At 46.7% G+C, this 26,905-nt stretch overlaps 1 protein-coding gene across 1 annotated transcript in view; it reads right to left on the reverse strand.

The window, feature by feature from the left end:
* Nucleotides 1-964: 964 nt before the first annotated feature.
* LOC109778093 (uncharacterized) overlaps nt 965-26,905 on the reverse strand; it is an 89,828-nt gene continuing 63,887 nt past the window's right edge. The window contains exon 3 of the mRNA XM_040400193.2: nt 965-2,111. Within this exon, the coding sequence (XP_040256127.1) occupies nt 1,153-2,111 (959 nt within the window). The 3' untranslated portion in view covers nt 965-1,152. The remainder of the gene's footprint in view (nt 2,112-26,905) is intronic.

Here is a 26,905-nt window from a genome sequence, read left to right on the forward strand (position 1 = left end):
AAAACCCGGTCGATCTGAGAAAGGACACCGAGATGAAGGAGAAGCGGCACTATGAACGGATGCATGTTTTGAAAACAAATGCGGATGCAATGCACATGATGCGATGATGAATACAACAAACAAATAATTAACACAGCTGACACGCAAAACATGGAAGGCGACTGGAGCGTCGGTGTCAGGGCGTTACAGTTCCGCTGCACTACTAGGATGGGTTTGACGGCCGACCTTTGCCCAACAAATGACTCAAGATTGGTGCGGTGGTGGATGGATACGAGAAAGCGAATAGATAAGCTGTCTCGGAAAGGCTTTGACACCCTCGTGATGCTAATCTGTTGGACGATATGGAAGCAAAGGAATGCGAGGGTCTCCGGCACGGGCATAATCAAGAACGAGTGAAATATGGTGGACTCTATCTTTGATGAGGTGAGGACTTGGGCCAAAGCAGGAGCTTTCGGAGGACAACCGATCATAGAGTAGTCGAGTAGAGCTAGGGAGTGGTGTGGAGGCTTGGTTAGGGTCGGTTTGTGACTCCTAGCTAGCGATGTGTAATCTTTTGTACATATTTTTCTTCCTTCTATAAAGCTAAGATACACCATTGGCGTACCTTCAAAAAAAAGATACCTGTAATATGAGTTTGTGGCCTTGTATAAAGAAATGGAGGGAGTACAAAGTTAAGCCATCTATTTTGAAACGAAGGAAGTAGTTTATAATGGAATCTCTAAAAAAGACTTAACTATTTAGGAAGGGAGGGAGTACCGAGAAACAAGATTTAGGAAGGGAGGGAGTACCGAAAAACAAGAATCATCACCCCCACTAAAAGTTCACCACAAACCGAGAAACGGAGACCAAGATGCAGAGATTTCGATGATGAAAGGAAAGTCAAAAGCAAGAAACACTTTGTCAGTCTGTATGAGCAACGACGAAAGTATGAACTTGGAAACTAAATGTACGTCCTGACAGTACATTACTCTAACTTGATCATATTTATGCTGAACTGAAAATATGTTACAAACGCATCCTAATTTGTTTTCTTCCTGCAAAAAAATTCATCTTGTCCTTGACAGATACAAATCTATCAAAATCCATAAACCTATCGCAAACCCTGGGCCAACAAATAAGGAACAGATCGAGTCTGAATGACATTTCAGACATTCAGTATCTGGTTATCATGCCATGCCGTACCCATCCATCCATGGACTTGCCATCTGCCTCTGCAACGCCATCCAGCGCAATGGCATCAACTGAGAGAAGCCACGGATCCGGGGAAGAGAAGAGCGGCTTCAGTTGCTGGAGTTGGGTCCGTAGCACGCGCCGAGGACGGGGTTCCAGAGCCACTGCACCAGGAAGGAACCGCCGGCCGTTGACGCAGTTCACGTTGTAGGAGCTGCCGTCGGCTGCGTGGGAGACATTCCCGACGAACCCGCCTGCTCCACCGCCGTCGCCGTAGACCCCGAGACAGAGGTCGGCGATCTCCGTGGGCGCCGTTGGCGTGTCACCGGCGTACCACGCGTTCACCAGCGGGTTGGTGGCCAGCTCCGCAAGCTCGTGCCCCAGCACGATCACCATCCCGTCCACCCCGGGGTCGCCGTTCGGCGGCCGCAGCACCCCCTGCCCGCTGGCGCCGTACTCCGGCGCGGCGAACGGATACGCACACCTCCCTGGGCACTGCGAGCCGCTGTTCCCGACCCACGCGTACGGTACGGTGACCCCGACCACGGACGCGAAGGTGAAATAGTGGAAGCCGCACATGGCGCGGCAGAACTCCTCCACCTGCACGTCCGGTGAGGAGAGCACCAGGTACACGCCGTTGTACGGGTCGAGCGGCAGAGGGTCCGGGTACGCGACCACGGCGGTGCGGATGATGGACTGCATGTTGATCCGCTTCAGGGAGGCGCCGTGGGAGTACACGGCGTCGGAGTGCTCCCCGGCGATGGCGAATGTGGCGGTGACATTGGCGCCGGATTGGTCCGTGTAGAGCCGCGACGTGCGGGCCCACCAGTCGGAGACGGCGGGGAACGGCGCCGGAGCGGAGAGGGAGGCGAGAAAGTCGCGGAGCACAGCCGGGGCCTCCCACCGGCCGTACCATATGAGGAACAGGTTGGTCGGCGCGCCTCACACGACGGGGCCCATGTCTACCAGCTGGTTCCCGTACATTGTGACTCAAAAGCTGAAAATAATTATTCAGTAAAAAAAAAAGGAGAAACACCGAATCACAATGTCAATCCGTTCTCATCTCGATATTCAGATGCATCCGACACACAAGACATTTGATGTTATCAGTTTTTGTACCACTGGCTTAAACAACATGACATGCTAGTAGTACTTTTCCTTTCTCATTTTTTCAAAAATCTAAAATTTTCAGCTTGTATGCCCTTTTGCTTTGAAAATGGGCAAATATCGGTTATATCACATTAAATTATATCTAATTTTGGTTCATAGTATCCAGCCAATCAAAGCATGAAGGAGAATGAAAGTCATACATGTTGCGGCATTAATAAGTGCTCTGGCACTTAATTAGGTTCGGTTGTGTAATAGTGATCTTAAAAATAATGTAAGATGTCTCAAAAGCCCTTGTATGAGAAACAATGTAGAAGTCGTCTTTTAAGAGAAGATTACTCGTTGATATTTCATTGAAGCTATTCTCGGTGAGATCTTTTTGACAAGATTAACATATCACACCATAGTGGACACGAGCCGTTAATCTAAAAAATTAGTCCTGCTTGTATATGAGGTCGTATATAGTAAAAACGGGGAATGTGCGCTATACAAGGATCAGGATGTTGTGAGAAAGACCAGCGGTCCGATAAACATGGACGAGAAATCCTGACATGCTCCAACGAAATTGATGAGTGATAGTGCCGGGTACTAACCCAGCCGACCCACTCTCTTCGGGTTGGGCCGGCAAGCCGCCATTCATGATCAAGATGGACTCCGGAAGCCGCATGTAGGAGGCGTGTTCAAGACTGCCTCCCCCGAAGACTTGACGTATACTCCAAGATCTGTGCCGCTGCCTAGCTCATAGCTACCGACCTTGTAACCCTAGATACCCTTCCTGGCATGTATATAAGCCATAGGGTTTAGCCCGTAGAGGGGACATCAATACAAAATCATTCACCTAGCCCTAGAGTTAGACCACACATTACCATCTCGAGGTAAATCAAGTATGTACTAGATACATCTTCATCAATATAAACAAGAGCATGACGTAGGGCTTTACCTCCATCGAGAGGGCCCGAACCTGGGTAAACATCGTCTCCTTCATTCCTGTTACCCTCGATCCACAGCTTGGGACCCCCTACCCTAAGGTCTGCCGGTTTTGACACCGATATTGGTGCTTTCATTGAGAGCTGTGAGATCACCAGAAGGATTGATGGCTCACCTGCAGATCAACTTCTCCCACTGCCTCGGGAGCGCTTTCGCCTCTGGCCAACTTTTTGTGTTCGGCAGCATGGTCTTTTGCGCCGAATCGACCGATCTTCTGGCCTCGGTTGAGAACTACGCCCCAGGTCAGATCGGGACTTTTGGCGGCCTCGAGTACACCACGGATTCCCGTGGTGAGCTCATCCTGTCGGGATGGGCCATCGGCCGAATCGAGAACCTACGTAGTGCCGGGGGCTTGACCCCAGAACCGATCTCCGACGCGGCACCGTTAAAGGCCCCCGACGTGGCCACCTCGGCCGACACCCTTCTGATCTCTAGCCTGGATGTCCGGCCCCCACTTCGGGAATCATGTCAGGGTTGGACCTGACCTCGGCGCAGAATCCGGAATCACTCCCGGATCCCCTTCGCGCCGAAGACATGTCGAGTTACCAGGCGGGCACACTTGGAGTCAGCCCTGCCTATAACTTAGTAATAAATCCGGAAGAGCTTTCGCACCTTAATGAGATGCTTGACCGTATCCAAGCCATGTCCATCTTGGACGGCAAGACCTCGGTCTATGATCAGGTCGGACTTAAAGTCGACGATCGGGAAACTTACGTCCCACCCACCACCCACCACTACAAAAAAAAACACTTCCGTGATGATACGTGTTTGTCACAGTAGGTCGCGTTTTTTGTCATGCATGTACATCCATGACAAATTTATGACATAATCAATAGTCATACCTGTGCTGTCATAGAAGTGTTCCATGACATTACCAAAATTATCATCACGGAAGTGTCCACTTCCATGACGATAAATCGCGCGTCACAGAAGTGCTTTCGTCAAGGGTGACCGACACGTGGCATCCACCGTAACAGAACGCCGTTAAGCTATCGGGTCGGATTTTGGATCCGATAACTCGTTAACAGCCCTGACCAATGGGAAATTTCCACGTGTAAAATTCTGATTGGCCGAAGGGAACACCTGTCAGCTCGTCAGTGGGCCAGATGTCGCCCGTCCATTGGAGGAGACATGCCTATGATACGTCGACACGTGGCTGGGCCCAACAGAGGCCCATATAGGTTAAAAAGGCCGGCCCAGTCAAAGAACCGTAGAACTTAATCAGGTACTAGTGGGCCAGCCCAATAACAGCCTGCTTAATAAAGGCCCATTTACGGCCCGAAGCCAGATCTGGCCCGTTAATTGTTTGCCCAATATTTGGGCCCATTTACGGCCTAAAGCCAGATCTGGCCCGTTAATTGTTCGCCCAATAGTTGGGCCCATTTGCGGCCCGAAGCCAGATCTGGCCCGTTAATTGTTCGCCGAATATTTGGGCCCAACTACAGCCTAGTGACTTTCGGCCTGTTAGAGGCCTGATGTAGACATGGGCCCATTTCAGCCTGGTGTGACTTTCGGCCTGGGAATGGCCCGTGCTGCCCATGGGCCATATATGGTCCGACGGGACATCGGGCCCACTAACGGCCCGTGCTAAAGGTGGCAACAGTTAAGCCCAATGTGACTTTGGGCCTGTTAAAGGCCTATCGCGTAATTCGGCCCGTTGATGCCTGTGCTAAGCTTTCGGCCTCTTAAAGGCCCATGATATCAGTGGGCCAACTAAGGCCCGAGATATGTTTCGGCCTGGTAACGGCCCGTGAGCTAACTGGGCCCAAAATGGACTGGTCTACATTTCGGCCTGCTGAAGGCCCGTCGACGACTAGTGAAAATTGAGGCCCAACATGCATTTTGGCCTGCTAAAGGCCCGTGCTTTCATCTCGGCCGTAACAGGCCAGTACAATATTCAGCCTGTTAATGGCCCAACACTACCTGGGCCAAACTAAGCGCTGGGTCGACAAAAGGCCCAACTAAAATATAGGCCGGTGTAAGTTTGGGCCTGGCGCAATGTGTGAAGGCCCCAATCATTCGGGCCCAAGAAAGACGCAGGCCGGCCCAATTGTGGCCCGCTAAAAACCTGGCCCGTTAGAGTCAAATGTTTCGGTCCGGTCGACTACATCTGATTTTTTTTCAGATAGCGAATGATGGCAGTAACTAGTAGGAATTAAGAACAAACCTACTCTATACAATAAAGAAATTACGGCATAGTAACTAAGAATAAACCTACACTATACAATAAAGGATTTATGGTATATTACATCCACTGGGCATCGAAGTTCGCCACCAGTGATCATAAAGCGCAACGAAGAAGCAGATTACAAAAACTGGGCACCATTGCAGCGTAACAAAATAATACTGAACCGAGACCACTTCCAAGACAGTTCAAGAAAGGTTAGCCTTGCGGGGGAACTGCTGCGCAAGCTGCTGAGCAAGGCTGTGAGATCGGCCTAGCATGTCGGTCATAGCTTCCAGGTGTAGCTGTTTAGCGATGAGGTTCTCATTGGTGTTCTCCACAATCTTTCTTAGAGATAGGACTTCAAGTCGAAGTTGAGTTGCAGAATGCCTTTCTGCTAGAACTTGGGACTGAAGAAGTCGAACTAATTCAGACAACGAATTCTGTGAGCTTGTCTGACTGTTAGTCTCAAGTAACTTGAACACTGCATCAAGACAAGACTTTGGGGTTGTCTCGCTATCTTCAAGATGTTTTGCCTTCTTTGCTGCAATATATGCTGGGTTTGTCTCACAGCCTTCAGCAGACTTGTGCATGCCATCAGGCATATCACCCTGAAACAAAGCAGAGAGATGACAGGTTTTGCACGTGTATAAACAAAGATGATAACTGTTCTGTCAATTCTATCCAATTTCAAATTAGAAAATAAATAGTAAGTTCAAAATATCAATAGCATAATTTGGCATTGTTCATAATGCGGGGAGCTTCACCACACTACTGGATTACCATGTCAACATAACAAGCATAGATGAAGGGCAAAGAAAATCATTGTATCTATTTTGGATAATGTGCATGGCATGTTGTTCATATCATCAGCCAAATCAGTAAGATAAAACAGGAGATGACAAGGTGCAAACGTGGGCTGCTTCACCACACACTGGATTATAGATCCACAAAAACAAGCATACATATAGGGAGTATTAAGTAATGTGCATGGTATGAATAAGGAATTTGGTTTTAAAGTAAAACTTAGAACTTACGGTTCTTACGAACATGCATTTCGGTAGAAACAGCAAACTAAACAGCAGTAAACGATAGGGAGTATGAGCAAATTAAACAGCAGTTGAGGATAAAGGCTTTAGAAGGACTGACTTACATTAATAGTTAACACCGGCTTTATAATGCCCTTCTCCATGTCAAGGGAAGGATAACTCAAGAATTTCAGCACAGAATCTTCTTCATAAGCATTGCCTGTACTCTACATTTTGTAGAGAGTAATTATAGATATGATAATACTGGAAGGGATAGAGGATAATGAAGATAAGATGCAGATTGATGCTACATAATCAACTACCAATCCCTGGAAGTACAAGCGTTACAGGACAAAATGTACTGACAAGAGCAATGGGCTACACTTCTGCACTGGCATTGTCTGTGTATTCTACTTGTTGGTAAGATTAAATATAGATCTGATCTTTTTTAGTAAATGGTGGGCGAGGGAGATAAGATGCAGAATGCTACAAAATGAACCAATCCCTCTTCCCATAATACAAGAGTGTTTTGAACACTGGTGTACTGTACAAAACGTTCTTATATTATGGGACGGAGGGAGTAGCTGTTTTAAGTACAGTGATAGACCACGTTCAGTCCTTACAAGAGGACTGCAGAGCTAAACCTCTTCAAAAGCATTGGGTTGATTCTAAATTTATGTAAGAGTCCATACGGATCTTATAATGTCCACCAAATGGACGATTACGAGGCTAACATGTGCAGTGATGCTACATAATCAAACAACTATGAAAGTAAGTATGGTCATACAGGGCAAGAGGTACTCACAAGAGCAATGCAGTGTGCAGTATAGTTGCGAGATTCTGTGGTCCCTTGAGAACGAATGTTCTTCTGCTAACAGTTTTCGTACAAGTGAGACATTAAGGCAAATGCAGAAATGTAGTTCAAATTGTGATGTGATATCATAGAAAGTACCTTACGCTGCAGCCGAGACCAATGTGTAACAAGATTATTCCAGTCACCGTCGGATAAATGTAGCACCGGAGACTTTACAGAAATTTCGTTCAGAGGCTTGCCATCGAAGTGCTCTTGCCTCAGGTAGGAACGATACTTCATCAACGAGTGCTTGAAAAGCGCAACCAACCCTTGCTCGTCATCACAATCCAGTTTGCTCCTCGCCTATTTAAAAGAATGAAATCTTGTGTCTTCTGTCAGCAGAAACATATGCAGTAATGTCCATGAATAACATTAGTACATTACTTACGCGTAAGTTGCGGAGGAAGACTGGAAATTGTTCTGTGTCTGCGGTATAATCTTTCCATGAAGGAAAGATGCGCACAAAGTTCCTGACAACAACATAAGCTTCGTCTTCTAAACTGGGAAGAAATGGAACAGGGGTCCTATTTGCTGCAATTGGGGCTCTCTCTGGTTCGAAAAGGGATTTGGCAACTGGATTTGGTGTACTCTTTGCTGGAATGGGGGTTTTGCGTCGTACAACTGGTGCTATGTCAACTGGCATATTCATACTATTTGCTGCAGTTGGGGTCTGCTGAGTTGGGGCATCAGAAATGGCCAGTGTAGTAAGGCTAGAGTCTGCTAGAGTTGGGGTATTTTGTGGGTCAGGTGATATTACAAGTACACCTAATGGGCTATTTGATTTATCAGGTGCCACTACCTTTTCCAAATACTTTGCTTGTGCTCCTTCCACGATCAGCAATCGCCCTCTTCGTTTTGAACGTCTGATACACAAGAACATCATTTGAATGGATAAATATGGTATGATGACAGATGGAATATGTACTGGAAATGGATAGGCAGGGCGTATTCACATACACGATGTGTAAACTAAGCTAATGGCAGTTCAACAAAGTAGAAGCAATGCAAAGCATCAGTTGCAAGATATGTGCGAGCAATGTAACCTTGGAAAGTTAGAGCAAGTACCTTCATGGGTGAATAAGATAGGGCATCTTCCTCTGAGTCCTCTACTAGGGAGCTACATTAACTTAGGTCTCCCTCTAGCTCAGAATCACTGTTAGGATCATATTCTGATCATGGATCTGTAGGTGGAGAGCGTTTGCATCGCATTGCATCCAGACTTGATTTCAGTCCCTTAATGCCAAGTTTGACAGCCATGGCATTGTTCTGCTTTATTCTTTTCATGCGCACAAGCTCATAATCATTATGATGCTGTTCAGAATCTGAGATTCATGAAAACATAAAAAGTAGTCAGATTATCTATGGAATGCATTGCGGATTCAACTCGGAGAGTGTCTCCCTATAAACCCCTGCATATGCAAAGTTCACCTCCCCAACCGTGCTGACCAGACCACACACAGAAATACAAACCCCTTATGTCTCTATAACAGGCAGGCACACATTTCAAAACTGAAGTAGGAACATTAGAATCATATGAAATTCGTATTTGAACAAATAAACTAAGCAATTATGAGTGGCGTAATGTTTAGCTTCAAGGGTGGAGTGTTGGTAGTGCGACACAAAGCAAGTAGGCAGATTGTATTCTATGTAAAAGATCGAAACCTATGTAAAAGCTGGAAATGACACTTTCTTTCTATACAATGCAGTGTTCGTTACCCACACATGATGGAAGAGATCACATAGAGAAATACTATTCACTCATGTCTACGGTTCCAGTATTTAGAAACAGGGTGGTCCACCCTAAAAGAATATTGACAACAAATATGACAAGGCAAGCATAGATGTATTGAATCAATCATTTACTTGTGAGCTTACTAGGACAAGTATGCATAATTGTAACCGCAGTAAGAGACCGTCCAAAATCTGAATGAAGAAGTTTGTCTAGCACTTATTGTTTGCAACTAATCGACGTGAATAATTGGATATTATATCGAATGAGTAAGAAAGACAAGTAAAATTGTCAACAAACCTGGCTTGCTGTAGTAATCTGGGTCAATGTCACTACGACCAACAATCCAAAATGACTAGTTTCTGTTCCGAGGGCCGGAATTTTGAAAACGCTGTGAACTTTAGAGGTACTAAAGATTACCGAAATACATCTGAACCATTAAGTGTAGGTAGCACTGAGCACACAACAAACCCTAATGACAGTCCTTCCTAATGAGTAATGAATCAATTAGAAAATGGGTGATGAGGAGTGGCTGCTGAGTGTTGAGGACGTATCTCAGGATAAATCGGGTTGGCTTGGTGGGTGCTGCACGCCTGAGCCCTGAACGGACTGGGAAGGTAGGCACGGCGGCGCGCCCGGGCAGCGGTGACGCTGTTGGGCGAGCGGCTCCTGGCTTCCTGTTAGTCCGGCGTCTCCTCCTAGAGTCATGCCGTCCGGGGACGGCAAGTCGCCGGCGAGGCAGACGGCTGGGGGCGAGTAGAGATCGGAAGCGCGCAGCAGAACAGAGGGGAATCGGGGCCTGGGACGACCCAAAATCCCAGGGTAGGCCGGCCCACCGTGGGCACCCTGTAGAGATACACACCCGAGCGGCGAACATGCATTTTCGAAACTAATTTAGGAACATTTAGCTGACCAATTAAACAACTCAGTTTTAATAATATCAATTTCGTATTTGAACAACTAAGCTTGTTTAGCTTGATGGGTGGAGCAGTGTTATTATGACACGAAGCACGTATTCTGATCGTATAGTGATCATAAAAGGGGGAAAGTCTAAGCATATTTTTTTAGCAAAAGAGGGTTTCCCCTCCGATTTCTGTTAAAGAAACCACCACGGAACCAACATGATCAATTAAACCCTAAGCATGATCAATTAAACCGTATTATGGCTGTGCCATGGCAGATTTGAAGCTGCAAACCGGAGAAATGATATTTAGCATCCATTGTTTGCTTCGAACTAAGAACTAAATTCTAAGAGCTGAAAAGAAAGTAGAGTAACCAAGTTAAGATCTATTTTCTGGTTGAGATCAAAAAGTTGAGGAGATATGAAGTACCACCTCTCTTGCGGCGCCGTGTAGGCATTGGGGGTGCGATGGCTGTCGGTGGCGTTGAAGCAGATCTGCGACGGTAGACGGGTGCATCGGGGGATAAGTCCCGTTGCGGTGGAAGAGAAGGTCGTGTGAGCGGCCCCGGCAAAGAGGACGACGGCGCCGATGAAGCGAGAGGACGCGATGCAAGGCTATTGGTCCGTCGCCGTGGATGAGAAACGTCCATCTCTAGCAGTGGACGACGCGGTCTTGGTAGGCGCTCCGGCATGGTGGAGGACGGTGGCGATGGATGTGGTGGAGGACGGCGGCGATGGATGGGGTGGCGGACGGAGGCTGGTGTGGGGATGGGGTGTTCTAGCACGGACGGTGTATGAATGGGAAAATGGAGGGAGAGGTACGGGGAACCATGTTTTTGTGACGCGCCTGTCTGAAATATGGGAAAGTTATGAACTTAGCCCCCGTTTAAAATTTGGACGTCTCGTCGATTGGGGATAGGACGGTAATCTCGCATCTCGCCAATATTTGCCCAGAGCGATTTCGGGCGAGGAGAGGGTGGTTGGCGCCCATGGTTGGCGCCCACGGTGTATGAACGGGGCTGACAGGTAGGGCGGTTGTGTCACGTCTGAGTGAAGTTACAAACCTGCTCATATTGAAAATATTTGCCTACATCGATTTTGGCCGAGTCGAGTTTGTTTTGCCGCCCACCGTGTATGAATGGGGAATGGAGGGAGAAACAGAGGTCTTTCGGACGAGCTTGAATCAAATGAGTTTTGCCGCCCATGTTTGACGCCCACCGTGTCGGAATGGGCTCAGAGGCGGTCGTGTCACGTCTAATTGAAGTTACTAACCTACCCCTATTTAGAGCAGTGGAAATCGGGCCGATGGATTGTCCGAGTAATGGGTAGACAGTAATTTCCATCTCCCAAACACTTGGCTTCGGGCAGCCGACGTGGGAGTGGACATTTTGCTGCTTCTTTCGAATTTTGGGACAATAAGCATCCACGTTTACCCTGGCAACTAAATTCGAATCCATTTTGTATTCCTATATGAATCTTTATAAATCATTCTATGTGTTTTTATGTATCTTCAAAAGGACGACAAAGATGTATTCCAATGTGATATATGAATATGGTTTACAAATGCCGATACTCAAATTCAGAAACTAGAATCCAGTTTAAGGTGAATTCGAATATTTGGAACACTTCATGTCCAACTCAAATGTCACACGCAGCATAATGTGTACTCCCATTTAGATATGTACACAAGCGATGTATCAAGATTCAAATACCGAGTCAATCAACCAAGAATGTACAGAACTAACAGACATATAAACACTTATAGAGTATATGGATCAATAATATCAACTAACATACATAAGCCAGGCCGCTGTACTTTTTTTGGCTACAACAGCATCCTTTTTTTAGCCAGCATCTTGGCTCTTTCCGATGCGTGCCACTTATGGTCCATCTATACTACTACTATTGCTGAATGCACATTCAGCCCGATTGGCATATTTGTAGGTCTGGCACAACAATCCAAATGAAATGTCTCCGAGTCTTATCAAATAATATAGACTTTTGCTCAAATAAAATTACAAACCAAAAAACAAAAAAAACAATTATTACATGATCTCTAAAACAAATGGTTTGATTGATTACATGAACAGACAACACAAAGGTTATTCAACTATGGAAAGAACATTTCACCTATGATTTACCAAGTAGGAATTTAATTTCCTTTTTTCCTTCAGGACCTTAACAATCTGGTCAGTCTCAGCTTGCTTCGTTTTGAAATCCACCAAATATTTAATGGTTGTCTTGAGTACTGCTTGTGATTGTGCTGTTTGCTTCCTCAACATGTCAACTTCATCTCTAAGTGCAGAAGCAGAATCTCTTTCTACCACTAGTTTAGCCTCTAGAGCATCAGCAGTTGGCAATTCATAATGCACGATTGGGCCGGTGCCACTGCTGTGGGATGATGCAACGTCCATGGGGACCTCGCTCTTTGATCTTGGGCTAACCTGTTTTGCCATTAAAGTTCCGATTGGATTCAGAAAAGTTGAAGTTACAAAACATCTCAACTGGGAGTTATAACAGCAAACCAGTTAAACAAACAAGGAATTAAAGAGTTTCAATTGGATGCTGAAAAGTAGTTATTAACATCAATGTAACCCGCTGTTGCAGCAGCAAAGCAGTTAAACAAACAAGTAGATATTTAAGTTAAGGCAAACAGGTAATTCTTAACAGTAAGTATCTAACACATAGATAGGCGCAGTCTACAATGTGATTAACAGGCTGTGCCATTATGTAATTAGTAGCAAACTAAATTAAGCCAAGCAACGTAATTGAACAATTTTGCAATAAGTGGCTAACTAAAATTCCGAGAAGCAGGTAACTGAACTTACGCTTGTTCTTTGTACAGGCACACTGCAACTTCTTTTTCGCTTACAAGGTTGTACGAAGGAGTCCATGGCATCAATTTCTTGGATACGCAGTCCCAATACTTCTTTCTTCCCACACTGCATGGGTAAGTCGAATGGTTAATCTGGTAAGATGGTGCGTCCTTGATATGTTATATGAGGACGTGTAGTCAGACTAGTTGTAGCCAAACACATCACACAGGCTTTTACTGTATATTTCATGCGATTACTTTTGGCATATCAAGATCTAAGCAATCTACAATAGGATGAAAAGACTGGCATCCTTCACATTATTGGCGAACTCAGTTCATAGAAACAAGCAATTCAACCATTCTGTGGGTAAATCAAAAGCGCCACTGGAATATTTTTCACTATCCAATCATACACGCAAAAAGGGGCGACGCCACCATAGGGGCTGGTATGGGCGGCCGCCTCAGGTGGCTGGAAAGTGTGCACCTAGTTTGAGTCGTCCAGGTTGGCCCACGCTAGTTTTGTTCGTCCCAACACACGAGCAGGCAATGTAAAAAATGAAGAAAAATGTTTCAATTTGGATGGGCCAATAACATAAGTGCAAGGCAGGCCCTATAGCAGGCTCGCGGCCCAAACGAGTGCCTCCCATATCGATCGACAGCAGGAAAAATCCCAATTCATTCGCTCCAGCCTCCAGTCTGGTTCGCTCCTAACCTAGCCGCCACTAGACAGACTGACACAGCACTTCCTCGCGCCCTCGTTGGAGGGCGGTCGCCGGGCTTCAAGCGAACGGAAGGACAAGAAGATGAAGATCCAACCCTGGGTGTAGCCTGCGTGGGAGGCAGCGGCGGCAGCACGGGCATGGCATCGAGCTTGCGCAAACGGACAGTCGTAGCTTGCAAGAGTAGCATGCGCAACGAGCAGGTACATCACATCCCTGATTATATCTAATTCAACTCTTCAATTTCTGGCCAATAGTTAAACCTGACGGTGTTGTAAAACTGCTTGTATGTAGGGAATCTATGAGAAAATGAAACCAATTTCTACTTATTTTATAACTCCCCCAATCAATACTGAACTGACTGAATCTGATGTATCTAATCAAGTTTCCGGTGCAAACATACAAGATCATGTTGTTCTTGAGCCTGAAGTGTCTAATGAACAGACTGCTAATGAAGGATTTGATGCAAACATTTTACATGCTCCTGGTGATGAACATATAGTGTCCAATGAGGGATCTAATGCAAGCATTTTGCAAGCTCATTGAAGGATTTAGTGTCTAATGATGATCTACTATGTTGAGAGAGACAGAGATTTGCAGGCATTGATGACAAGCAAATTATAATGCATTTTCATAGCTTGAGGAAACGTTAAGGCCATCTACCAGAAAGTCCCCGTATCATGACAACATAGCATAAATACTTTTCTAATCTGTTGTTTGAAACTATTGGCATACTTGTGCAGGATAGATATATTGATATGCAGTTTGCGCACTGGTTATACGTGCAATTACACTTCGATATTTTCAGCCAGAGAACGAATAATTCAAGCAGGTACAGACCATGTTTGTAGTCCTTGTACACCATGTTGCATTTTGTGTTTTTTGGTGCTTGCATCATTTAGTGTTTATAATCTGAACTACTTTGGATCATTAGCTGGTTTTCAAAGTGCATGTAGCTTCACATTTCTCAAGTTATGTTGATTTCCGGACTTGCACTTCGTATTTTTTAAGTTAAATATTCGCCCCTGGTAACTTGAATTCATGGATCAGCCACTGCACACAAATCATACACGAATGCCAGTACGAATTAAATGAAATGCAGGGACTTACGCTAGCTCGTTGTACAGGCTCACTGCAGCTCTGCTTGCGCTTGGGATGTTCCATGTACAAGTCCATGTTACCACTTGCTTGGATGTGCAGGCCTTGTGCTCCTTGCATCCCCCTCTGCATTTTTGACATGGCGAATGGTTGATCAAATAAGAGGAATCGACCTTGATGTTGTACCGGAGGACATATACTTACAAGGTTATACGGGTGTGCAGGATGTGTACCCGATCCCGTAGCGCCGTCATGCTTCGCTAAAAAATGGATTTGCTTGTTTCAGATGATATCTCCAGAAGAAATAAGAGTTAAAGTCAGAGTTGCATAGGCGTGTAAGCTAAGAGAGCAGTGAAAGGATATCCAAACATCGTCGGAACAGTGCACAAGGGAGTGATGTGTGGATACCTAGTTTGGGCCGGCGTTTGGGCATGCTCGCCTAGCTAGAGTGCGGGTCACTTCAGAGCCGTTGAGGGTGATGCGCTGGTGTTGGCTAGCCGCGCACGGATGCAGATCTTGAGTGGCAGCGGAGCGCTACGATGTGGTGGACGAGACCGTTGGTGCAGCCCCAACGGCCTCGGGGGGCGGCGGTGCGACGATGTGCTCAGTGAAGTAGCCCCGGTGAGCTGGGAGACGGCGTCGGTGAAGCGCACCTGATGCGGTGGAACTCGGTGTCTGTGAGGCACGTCGGTTGTGGCGGCCGACGTTGTCGGGGGACCACCCGGTGCGGTGGACGAGGGCGTAGATGAGGTAGCTCCGGTGCGGTGGTGAAGCGCGACCATCGTCTTCGTCTTCGTCGTCCGGCACAGAGGTGGGGAACGGTGGGGAAAGAGACGAGACGAGGGGCGATTTGAGGGTTGGCGGCGAATTAGGGATTTGAGCAATCTGGGCGCGGAAGGGGATGGTGGAGAAGAGAGATTTTGCAGGGCTGGAATTGGGGACGCCAGATATTTCAATCTGAAACGTGGAAGCGCGAACTTATATTGTCGTTGTCCTTTTTTTTGGGGGGGGGGGGGAGGGGGGTGGTTGGCTGGGTGCTACGCGTCCGTCCGACACACGCGACCACCCCGACAGGACTATGCTTCGGTGCATTAAGGCACCTGCCTTTGTGTCCATGACATGTGGGCCCAACAGGTGGCTGGTCCACATGTCAGTGACCCAAAGGCAGTTTCCTTTAAGGCACCGAAGCAGCGTCCACCCCGACACGACCCTGGTCTGCCTGGTGCGCCTACATTTGAGAATGCAAACGAATCTTCTTTCATTTGCAAACGAATCTGTATGTATTACCATGCCCGTGTTTTCCTTGCAATAATTAGTAATTCGAAACGAGATACTCCATGCGTTCACTTTTGTAAGTTGTTTCAGACAACTTAAAATGAACTGTTTTGCACATTGTCTGAAATGTCTTCAAGGTCTTATAAAAGTGAACAGAGGGAGTACTATAAATTAATTAATGAGGAGTTTTTGAAAAAAATCGAAACGGTACCCACGCTAACGTGGATTAGAGTGTGTGTCACATAATTATTTATTTGAATTAGAGTGTGTGTCACGTAGTTAGTTATTTGAATTAGAGTGTGTGTCACGTAGCGATCTCCAATTCTAACGTGGATTTCGCATTTCACTGTTTCCACGCTACTTTTTTAATACAAATTCATATGTATATGATGAACACCATGGTAGTGAGAAAACTTTTGGATGGATTCAAACATATGACCTACAAAATAGCACAACAAACTGAGTCAATGTCAACTTTTCGAAACTTAGTATGGCACGAATTCGAAATAATTACCTGTATGCCTGGTCCTCGGTTCAAATCTTACAATGTACACCGAATTGAAACATCGATATTAAGTCTCGTACTATGTACATTCAAATGTTGTTTTTATCCCCCCCCCCCCCGCACAAACGCTACATACTTCCTGTATCGGTCAATCTTCCTCTCCTGACCACCTTAGGAAGCTATCGGTTTCCAAAACACGTTCATTCTTTCTCTCCATGTTTCGATCTCTAAGTCTCTCAACTACACAACCCCTTTTTCCACTCTGTTACCAAGTGTATTTACCTCACACACCCACCATTGCACCCCATGCCGAGCTCTCTCTTTCCCCCCTCTCCCTCTCACCCTCTCGCGCTAAATACATGCATTGCCTATCTAGCCCCCCAACCTCTCGTGCACACGCACGCACATTGTCTATCTAGGTCACTCCCTCGAGACTATCTCACTCTTTCTTCCGCACGGCGGGCCACACTCGCTCAATCTCGCTCTCTTTATCTGAGTCTCGTTTAACCTCATTTTCTTTCACACACAAATGATATATCTACCTATTCGGGCCTCAATCGACACACTCTATACTCTCTCACGCAGATTGTCTATCTAGGTCAGTCCATCCAAGCCGCCGCCACTCTTTCGACCTCATGGTGGGCGACGCTCACTCAATCTCTCTCTCTCTGTCTCTCTCTCTCTCTCTCCGTATGTCTCGATTGACCTCGCTCTTTCTCGGACAAAAACGATATATCACCATGTTTGAGCCCAATTCGACCTATTCACATTGTATACTCTCTCACGCACATCGTCTATCTAGGTCACTCTCTCCAACCCGTCTCACTTTTCCGATCGCACGGCGACCCTATGTGATCGGTTGACCTTGCTTCCTCCCACGCACAAAATATATCTACACATCTGTGACTGGATCATCTCTCAAGCTCTATCTTACAGCCCTCACCCTTGCCAAAAAGCTCAATCGGACAATATCTCTCCAGAGCATATATATTTGTTCAATGAATGTCGGACCACACTCACTTTGTCTCTCTATCTATATGTCTCTCGATTGACCTCGCTTTCTCACACCGTATCTTCCACGCGTTGAAGCTACTATCTCTCCATCCCTTGCAAAGCCGGAGCTATTTACATTGCGAGGGGCACTCCAACCTTGGATTAATTTGTGTAGGCATTTATTCCGGTCGGTTTAGATTATATTTTCATAGCATTCCCCACAACTACTCCAAACACCGTTGCAACCCACGCAACTCCCCTAGTTGATTTCCCTCTGGCTCGGTCATCGCTCTCTCGCACGTCCTTTCTCGCCTTCAACGTCGCACCATGGTATTATTGCAAAAACTATGTTGTTCTCTTTAATTATTATAAATAAGCTACAAAACTACACACCGATAGTCCACTTGGAATGGAACAAATTTCGACCCACAAATTAAAGTGCTACAAACTACACATCAAGGGGCCCACATGTCATGAAACAAATTTGGACCCATATACAAATTAAAAAATAAAGGACGAGGATCGAACATGCGACCGGGCCTTCAAGCCGCACGTCAATAGGCAACATACGTAGAATAGCAATGTTTGTTGTACCCCCTTTGTTCACGTAATGTTTTTATATTACCACAGCCTAATTAATGGATAACATGTAATATTATTTTTAGTACTATTCGCCTTCACTTACTGGTGGGTTCCATGTGTGCTCTCTCTCTCCTCCCCTTCTGCGTTTAGACGCACGGGCAAACAGGAAGAACTCGTGGGCGATGTTGCCGTTGACCATATCTGGACGCATTCACAAGTCATGGCACCAGTTTCACGTACTAGCAGCACTAGTCCGTGTGTACGTGCAATGCACATTAATTTGGAAGTATATTAAGTGCACGCGGATATTAACTACTAGGATATTATTTGCGTGTTGTCATGTGATTAGCAATATTTTTGGCATGAAATTAACTGCACGCTAAACGTGTTGAGCGCTCGACATTGAAGCAACCTAGGTTGTTGGATGACAAGGAATACATGTGGCTTGATGACGTTTTATATTTAATTTGATACGGCTCTAGCAGAACATTCCATCGATCAAACCATACATTTCGTTCAGTCTGACTCCGACTTTAAATTATACGACGATCGATATAAAATAAACAAAAATGATAAACGTTCGGATTTTAAGCATGGCAATCCGAACGTTATTCATGGCAAATTTAGATTACGCGGCGGCGGCGGGGGCGTCTCGCGGTGGGAATCTGCCGTGCTGTGTCATCGGGCCACTGACCGACGGCGACGGCGGCGTCTTCCGCCGTTGTTGGCGTACTCCTGGACGTTGGCCTAGCTTCAAGGAAGGCCAAAATGTTCTGGACTTTGGAGCGAGTCAACTGGTGGGAGGATGCGACTGGCGTTGGTGCAAGGAAGAGGTCGACGGCGGCCATCCATGCCGCTGAGGGGGGCACTGGCACCCGCGCGGGGACAGGCGCTGTCAACGGCGCGGCGGAGACATTCGTGTGCACGGGCACCGGCACGGGCGCGCACGTCAGTGCACGCGTAGGCGCATGCGCTGGCAGGTGCACGGGCACCGGCACGGGCATGCGCGTCAGTGCACGCGCAGACGCATGCGCTGGCAGGTGCACGGGCGTGTGAAAGTCGGCGGGGACCTCATGGAACCCCGTGGGATCAAGCTCGGCAACAATGTGCAGCTCCCAGCCCATCAATGCCATGGGGATGGGCGCTAGCGCAGTCGGGGCGACGGGAGCCGGAACGGGAGCGGGGACAGGCGCGGCGTCTTCCCGCAAGGCCAGTTCAAGCTCGTCCCAAAGTGCCTTATGTTCTTGAGACTCCGGCTGGGTGTCTTCCTCAGGAAACTGGAACACTAAGGGCAGACCATCGTGATGCGGCATGGCGTACGTTTAGGTCAGGCTAGTTGGAGGTAGACGACAGGAGAATCGGAGAGGAAGAGAGAGGATTGTAGCAATACCGGGTAGTGCGGGGTTGATTTTAAACTGCGGCGCCGGCAACATTAAAAGTGGGAGCAGTTGGGACGACGGTGGGCGGTGGAGCCTGGTCAAAGGGCTCGCCTCCCGGTGAGCCTGCACAGCGGCTGCTCGCACGCCTCCCTGACAGCCGGCGCAGCGGTCTGCTCGCACGCCTCCCGTTGACTCACACGCTTGCTCGGACGGCACCTGCCGATGAGAAGCGGGGACTCGTGGCGGCACGTAAACGCCCACGGTTGCAATAGTGAAAGCGTTCGCCTTAACGTGACAGGTCTTTGTTCCAAAATGCCTTGGCTCTTCATTTGTGCAACTTGTCATAAGCAGCTTGTCTCAAATTGAAGAAAAAACTTACGAAGTAATATTTGTGCCATATCACGTGACCATGCTTAGTTTCAAGAATTTATGCTCACTTTTGGATTTTCTGAAATTTAAGATCCATGATTCGAAACAATATCATAACCTGCATCATGCAATAAATTTTCAAGCCGTACATCTGTCCTGTTGTATTTCTTAAGAAAGGATTTGGTCAAACATTTTGCTTAGTTAGACTTCAGACAAGTTATATATGCAGAGTAAAAGGATAATCCCTCCGTACCAGTGCATTGCTTGATATATTAACTCAAGTACTAGGAACGAACAAACGGGCTCAATTCTGTGCTCATCCTGGTGTAGTAGTAGTAGTACTAGGCAATGCAGTGACGAGTGACCTTGACGAGCGGCGACCGAGGGAATTGAATCGTGCTCGGCACGGTAGGTAACGTTGTCTAGTTACTAAAGCATCCCTCCGCTGTTCATCGGTAGTCATTATGGACCGGGGACATGAGGGGAATTTCCTAGGGCTGGAATTCTGGCCGCGAGATATTTCGACTTGAAACGCTGAGGCTCGACTGGTTGGGGTTGCCTAATGTGCGTACCACACACGCCACCGAAGGACACGAGCCCGGTTTTTTTAGGATCAACACGAGCCAAGGTCTGGCTGGTACGCCGTTGGGTCCTACCATTCGAGAATACGAAAGGAACCTTTTAAATTGCCGAACGAATCTATGTGTATTACAATACCCGTATTTTCCTTGCAAATACTAATCTCAACGTGGTAATTGATTTGTGACGAGTTGTTGAATTAGAGTGAGTTTGTGATATAGTGATCTCAACGTGGATTTCACATTTCATGGTATCTCTAGTAAGTTTTCCAATGAAAATTCAAATTTAAAAGATGAACAATATGGAGGTGAGAAAACTTTGTATGTATCAAGCATATGACCACACACACACACAGAGACACACACGCACGAACACAACAACAATCCAATAAGTATAGTGCATCTTTTTTTCCAAACCATGCATGCATGACATGAATTCAAAAATACTCCTTCTATTCCTAAATATTAGTATTTTAGAGAGTTCAACAAGTGACTACATACGGAGCAAAATGAGTGAATCTAGACTCTAAAATATGTCTATATACATCCGTATGTGCCAGTCCATTTGAAGCCTCTAAAAAGACTAATATTTAGGAACGAAGGGAGTAAAATGTAAGACATCCATGGTCCTCAGTTCAATATTTAAAATGAACATGAAACTGAACCATGAATGTTAAGTCTAGTACTACATGCAAATGTTGTGTTTAGGCGGAGCTATGATTGTCGGGGGTCAACCCCTCGACCTTAGATAAAATTGTGGAGCTCTTTTTAGGGTTGTTTAGATTATATTTGTCCCCACCCTCCCAACCACCGATTGGTTGTGCACCCCCACCCCTCCTCCCCGGGAGAATATCATGTGCCCCCATACCTTAGATGCTATATGCCGATACGAGTTGCTTGGAGCTTGTAGATCTGAGATATAGCAGCTCACATGATGTGTCTTAATATTTTTGCAGGGAACCTTGATGAGTTTGAGAATTGCACACAATTTGTACAAAAACTACTTAGATGCCCTTTGATCCCATATCCAACGACCTCGAAGCTCGTATCACCGTAGCATCTAAGATGAAGGAGGACATCATATTCTCCTGTATGTAAGAATATCATGTGCTACCACACCTTAGATGCTTTGGTGATACAAGCTCTTCGGAGGCGTTGGATTTGTGACCCAACACCTCCTCGGTGGTTCGAATGGTTTTTGCAGAAAAGCCCCAAAAGAGTTCGGCCACTGCTTACAAGCACAAAGACTGCTCAGATGCCATTGGATCTTAGATCAAACGACCTCCAAGCTTGTATCACCGTAGCATCCAAGCTGCGATAGCACCTTATGTTTTCTCGCACGGGAGAGTATGAGGTGCTCCCGCACCGTAGATTCTATGGTGATACGAGTTCACTGAGATCTAACGGCCCATAGTAGGAGGTTTGAATGTTTTTGCAATATATGGCTGATAGAGTTTGGGAAATGCACAGAAAGTACAAGTACTACGCATGTGCCATCTGATCACTGATCATACGACCTAGATGCTCATATCACCGTAGCGGGTAATTAAGCTACGGGAGCACCTAATATGAGCACCGGGGAGCCGTTGGATCGAAGATGCAGCAGCACACACGAGGCCTGAATGTTTTATTTGCAAAAAAACCTTTGGAGAGTTTGGAAATTGCGCATAATTACAAAGACTACTCCCAAGCCATTGGATCTCACTTCCAACGGTGTAAAAACTCGTATCACCATAGTATCTAAGCTGCGGGGTGGATGTGATATTCTATGCCGCTGTCATTTTTGTTCACAAACTTGCAAAATACGTGCAACTCGTGCCGTTACTTGTCTAACCGCGCAAAGTGTTTGTTCAAAAAAACCATCCTACACTGAAATATCGGAACAACACACAGGGGTCCCACTTGTCATTAATCAAATTTGGACCTAAAACTAACAAATCTGAAAGACGAGATTCGAACTGGCAACCTGGACTACAAAGCGTAAGTTGATAGCCTGAAAAAACGAACGGTTGTTGGCTTTGTCCCATAACTTGATTTTATACAGTACTTGCGTTGAGTAGAGTAGAGGGAGTGCCTCGTCAACACGTGCATGACCGTTGTCTCACTTACAGGTGGGTCCCAGGTCTGCGATCTCAATCTCTCTTCTCTCCATCGTCTAACCTTTGCACGGGCACACATGAAGAGCAGCGCTAGCTTGCCGTGGTGTTATTACAACTAAAAAAATCTTGGAAAATAGAAGAATCGCCTTGAACAAGAGACATTGTGGCTGGTCGAGATGGAGCTAACCACATCTATCCTCCGTGCCACGTTTGCATGATGAAGCTGTGTGGCTAGTGGGGTGTTTTCGACCGACTGGCTGGGTCCCGAGGTCGAACCATAGGTACTACGTCTGATACAGTATACTTTTACACGCACATTTTTCCTCTGTGCTGAGACGTGGCACACCCTACCGCGCGGTTTCGGGGTCCTCCCGGGTGGTGCACGCATATATTCTTCTTGACGTGGGACGCCCTACCGCGCGTTTTCTGGTTCCTCCTCGGTCGTAGCACCGAAGCAAGTAAATGAGTCATCAAATCACGAAAGACCACCTTTCCCGCCGAGTACATCAGTGAAGCACGGTGGCTAGCTAGTTGGGCTAGTTCGACCGATTAGCTAGGCTGCCGCCACATTTGTTTTTTCACCCCTTTTTTTATCTACTTGCCGGCAGGTAAATTCAAATATCCACCGCGGCGTTGCTCTGGTGTTTGGGTGCGGCAGGATTTTTAATTTTTTGATTGACGGGAGCAGGCGTGGCAGGATTTTTAATTTGTTGATTGACAGGAGCAGGCGCGGCAGCAATTAGTCACGATGACTCCGCCTGTAAAAACCCACTGCTCCCTGATGTGAGAAGTCGTCGACTGGTGTTTTACCGTGGTGAAAACCAAAAGATTCCCCGCTCCCTCCGCCTTCCCGTAGATTGCATTGCCTTTCAGCCGTTTCGCGCCCTTTGCTTCCTCTCCCCATTGCTTCTACCTGGTGCCATGGCGGCGCAGCAGATCACGGAGTCCGAGGTGAGGCGCCTGACACAGGAGCTCCATGCCAAGGATGCGGAGCTCAGGGCCAAGGACGTGGAGCTCCGTGAGCTCAAGGAGGAGAGGAGTGCCATGCTCCTCCGTTATGTGCGGGAGTTCACGGAGCTTCAAAAGCGGTAGGGTCCACCACAAAGATGCTCGAGGCGTCGGTGGCGTTGCTGCAGAAAGCGGGAGATACGATAGGCCTTCAGGGGAGCCGGCTGGAGCGCGAGCGGGCCGATCGTGACGAGGTCCAGGATCGCCTCAGCCACTTGGTGAACCAAGTTGCCACGCACGTGTTGCGGCTACGCGATGCCTACCGTCTTGCCAGCGCGACGATGCCGGCCGTCGGGCTAAACCCGTTCGACCACCCGGTCGACTTCAACGAGCTGCGGCTTCCTGACTTGGTCTCCTTCTTCACCTATATCTCCGAGGAGCTGAGGCGTCTCCGCGCGATGGTGGGGGCTGAGCTGGACAAGGAGGGGTTGCAGGCTGCCGTCACCATTGCCAGGCGAATCCTTTCAGGGCTCCGTCACCGGAATCCATTCGTGCCATTGGACACCGTCTTTGACGTGCTGGCTCCCGTCGACCGGGAGCGGGCTCTGCGGGCGGTTGCACCCTGCATCACCAACGTCGTGCGCCTCGAGAAGCAGAGGGACTTCGGTGGTGTTTAGGTGCCCTCTGCATGGGCATGTCCATGTCTCGACACAACATGACCGTTGGATCAAACTCAGACGGTGCAGATCAGTCACTGTAGCACAAAGTGTGTGGGTGTGTTTGGTTGCATTCTCATCTCAATATAGTTGTTTCCTCTTCGTGTATTTTTGTCAACCTACTAGTGTGGACTCATGCACCCTTCATGCACTCTGCCAAACACCCAAAAGTGGGTCGAGAAGGGAACTTTTGCTCCCATCCCGTGCACCCTTCATACACCCTGCCTAACACTATTCGTGCTTCATATGGTTTATGTTTCATGGAGTACTGTAGCACCGTACTCTCCGTGCGCTGTGGACCTAGTTCTGTTAACATTGTTCTCACCGTTCATTCTCGACCGGACAGTCGAAAAAGTGGTACTATGTTACATATAGGAGTAGTTGACATGCGCACAACATCATTTGTTATCGTCATATCTTACTACACTAGCAACAATATTGTGTAGTACTGACGTATGAACCACTGCACATGCCTAGTAGTAGGAGCACTGTGTATGTTCAAGTGGCTGCCGTGTTTCGCACTCCTCCGTCGTAAGAGTGGAAAGGCTTGCTGTAATCATTTTTTCTTCAGAAAAACAGTGGACACGCTCTACCGTGCGGATCCTCCTCCAGCCATGCACTAAATTACTCACTTTCGCCGATGTGTGGGACAGCCAGCACCTGGGTCCACCAGCCATGCACTAAATTACTCCGTAGTAGAGTGACGGTAGACTACCCCGATCGAACCGCCGCAGTAATGCCCAATGAGCCGTCAAATCACAAAACCCCCTCCTTTCCAGCAGTAAGTTGGACAGACGAAGCAACCATCATTTCACTCTTCTCTCTCAGCTTCCTCTCTTGAAGAAAACCCCCACTCGCTTCGCTTCTCCCTCATCTCGTTCCTCCTTTCACTCTTCTCTCTCAGCTTCCTCTCTTGGATGGACGCCGGAGCACCGGCCGACGTGATGTCTATGGCTCTGGCCAAAACCGTCGAGGCTCATGGTACGAAGAAGCACAAGCACCCCGCCAAGACTACCGCAGACAAGCTCAAAGCTATCACCCTGTCCAAGCCCCCCTCTCCGGGATCCCTCATTAACAAGTCCAAGTAATGTCTCTTGTTGATGATCTTTTTCTCGATCTTGATCGTGTTTTTTCATCTAACACGTAGTACTAGTACTGGTAGTACAACTTTCTGGGTGATCTTGCATGTGATTTTAGTGTGCCAAATGACGGTTCTAAATTCCTCTTTTGACAAAAACATGCGAGAGGTTGACACTGATTTCTTATAGATTACTTTCAACTACTCCCTCTGTCCCAAATTTCTTGTCTTAGATTTGTCTAGATACGGATGTATCTAATACTAAAATGTGACTTGATACATCCGTATCTTGACAAATCTAAGACAAGAATTTTGGGACGGAGGGAGTACTTTATGAACATCAATGCTACCTTTTAAGAGGGTATATTTGCCTCAGTAACTTGTGTTATGGATATTGCATGTAATCCCTCTGCTCTCATGCCTTTGAAGACATGTTCTAGTGTCTTTGTGCACTCATTTCTGTGCGTATATGTAGTCATATATGGAGTATAATATCGAAAATCATCTTATATTTCTGAACGGAGGTAGTAATAAAATATGGTTTCTATTTGAATTAGAACCAGGTCCGCAGTGGAGATGAAGTTCTCAAAGTCATGCCGTGTGAACTGGAAGACCTGATGATGAGTTCTACTGCTGAACTATGCAGCTGTTGTGTCCTTGTCGCCACGTGTCCTGAACTAGTGTTTTCCTGTAGCATTGTTGTCAGGCGTGTTCTCGAGGCTGTACTTGACCACAACAATTTCCTGGCTGTGCCTTCGATTACGAAGGGTGTGGTTCTTGTAAAGCTTCCCAACAAATCTGATGCGGCCTGTCTTCATCATCATGTTTATGAGTGGAAAGACCACTCTGTTAGGTTCTCCAAGGTTGACAAGATGGTGATGGTGCATGTAGACATCTCACACGAAGTCCATGGCCTAGTAAGTTACGCGGGGTTCATCCCGTAGGTCGGTGGCAAGAAATAGTCTGCAGAGTTTAGTTAGTGCAACTTTGCTTGTCTGTAGTAAGTACTATTGTTCAGTACTTGATTTGTGTTTGTGAACCCTGTATTGTTTATTAGTATTGCCGCTTTTGGTGTGTGAACGGTCTATGTTAATGTCTATGTTAATGTCTGTCCACTCAATTTAGTCTGTATATTTTGAAGTATCCAGATCATATTTTTTGTGAGGACGGTTTATCAATTATGGTTACACTCCAATATCTGTATGCATTGTAGGGTCTATCGCACCCACCAGGATTTCCAGTCCCATGGATGTTCGGTCCATACGATTTGTCACGACCTTTGGACTGTCCTGCTTGTGGGAGTAGGCGGGGCCCCTGCATGCCACGCGTAGTTGGACGATCAATCTTCTGTTTAGTACTTCAACATAGTGATTTCCTGGTAAGGATTCAATCGTGTCACATCAAGTAAATCTTATTGATTTACTGTCTAAATCTTATTGATTTAATGTCATGTTTTCTTTCTTTTCCTGCAATTTTACGATGCAGGTTTTGCCATGTCACATTCATCACAGAATAAACCATTTGGTTTGCTCTACGATGGCTATTTTTGCAGGTTTCACTTCTTATGTCGTGTCAGTAACGAAGGCACTGTCCATCACTTATATTACTGGAAAAAATTGGATCAGTCTGTTGTCTGAGTATAAGCTGAATCCCTATGAGGAACTGCAGTTTGGTTTAACAAAAACGCCACAATTAGTCCTTCTCGCGTTTAAAAGAAATGAAGAAAAAAACTGGATCACGGTCACGGATCCTAGTCAAGTTAGAAAGCTGATAATAGTAGACCAGACACGATCGCTGCTGTCTCGCACAGAT

This window comes from Aegilops tauschii, chromosome 2 (assembly GCF_002575655.3).
Source record: "Aegilops tauschii subsp. strangulata cultivar AL8/78 chromosome 2, Aet v6.0, whole genome shotgun sequence".
In the NCBI taxonomy this organism is placed as follows: Eukaryota; Viridiplantae; Streptophyta; class Magnoliopsida; order Poales; family Poaceae; genus Aegilops; species Aegilops tauschii.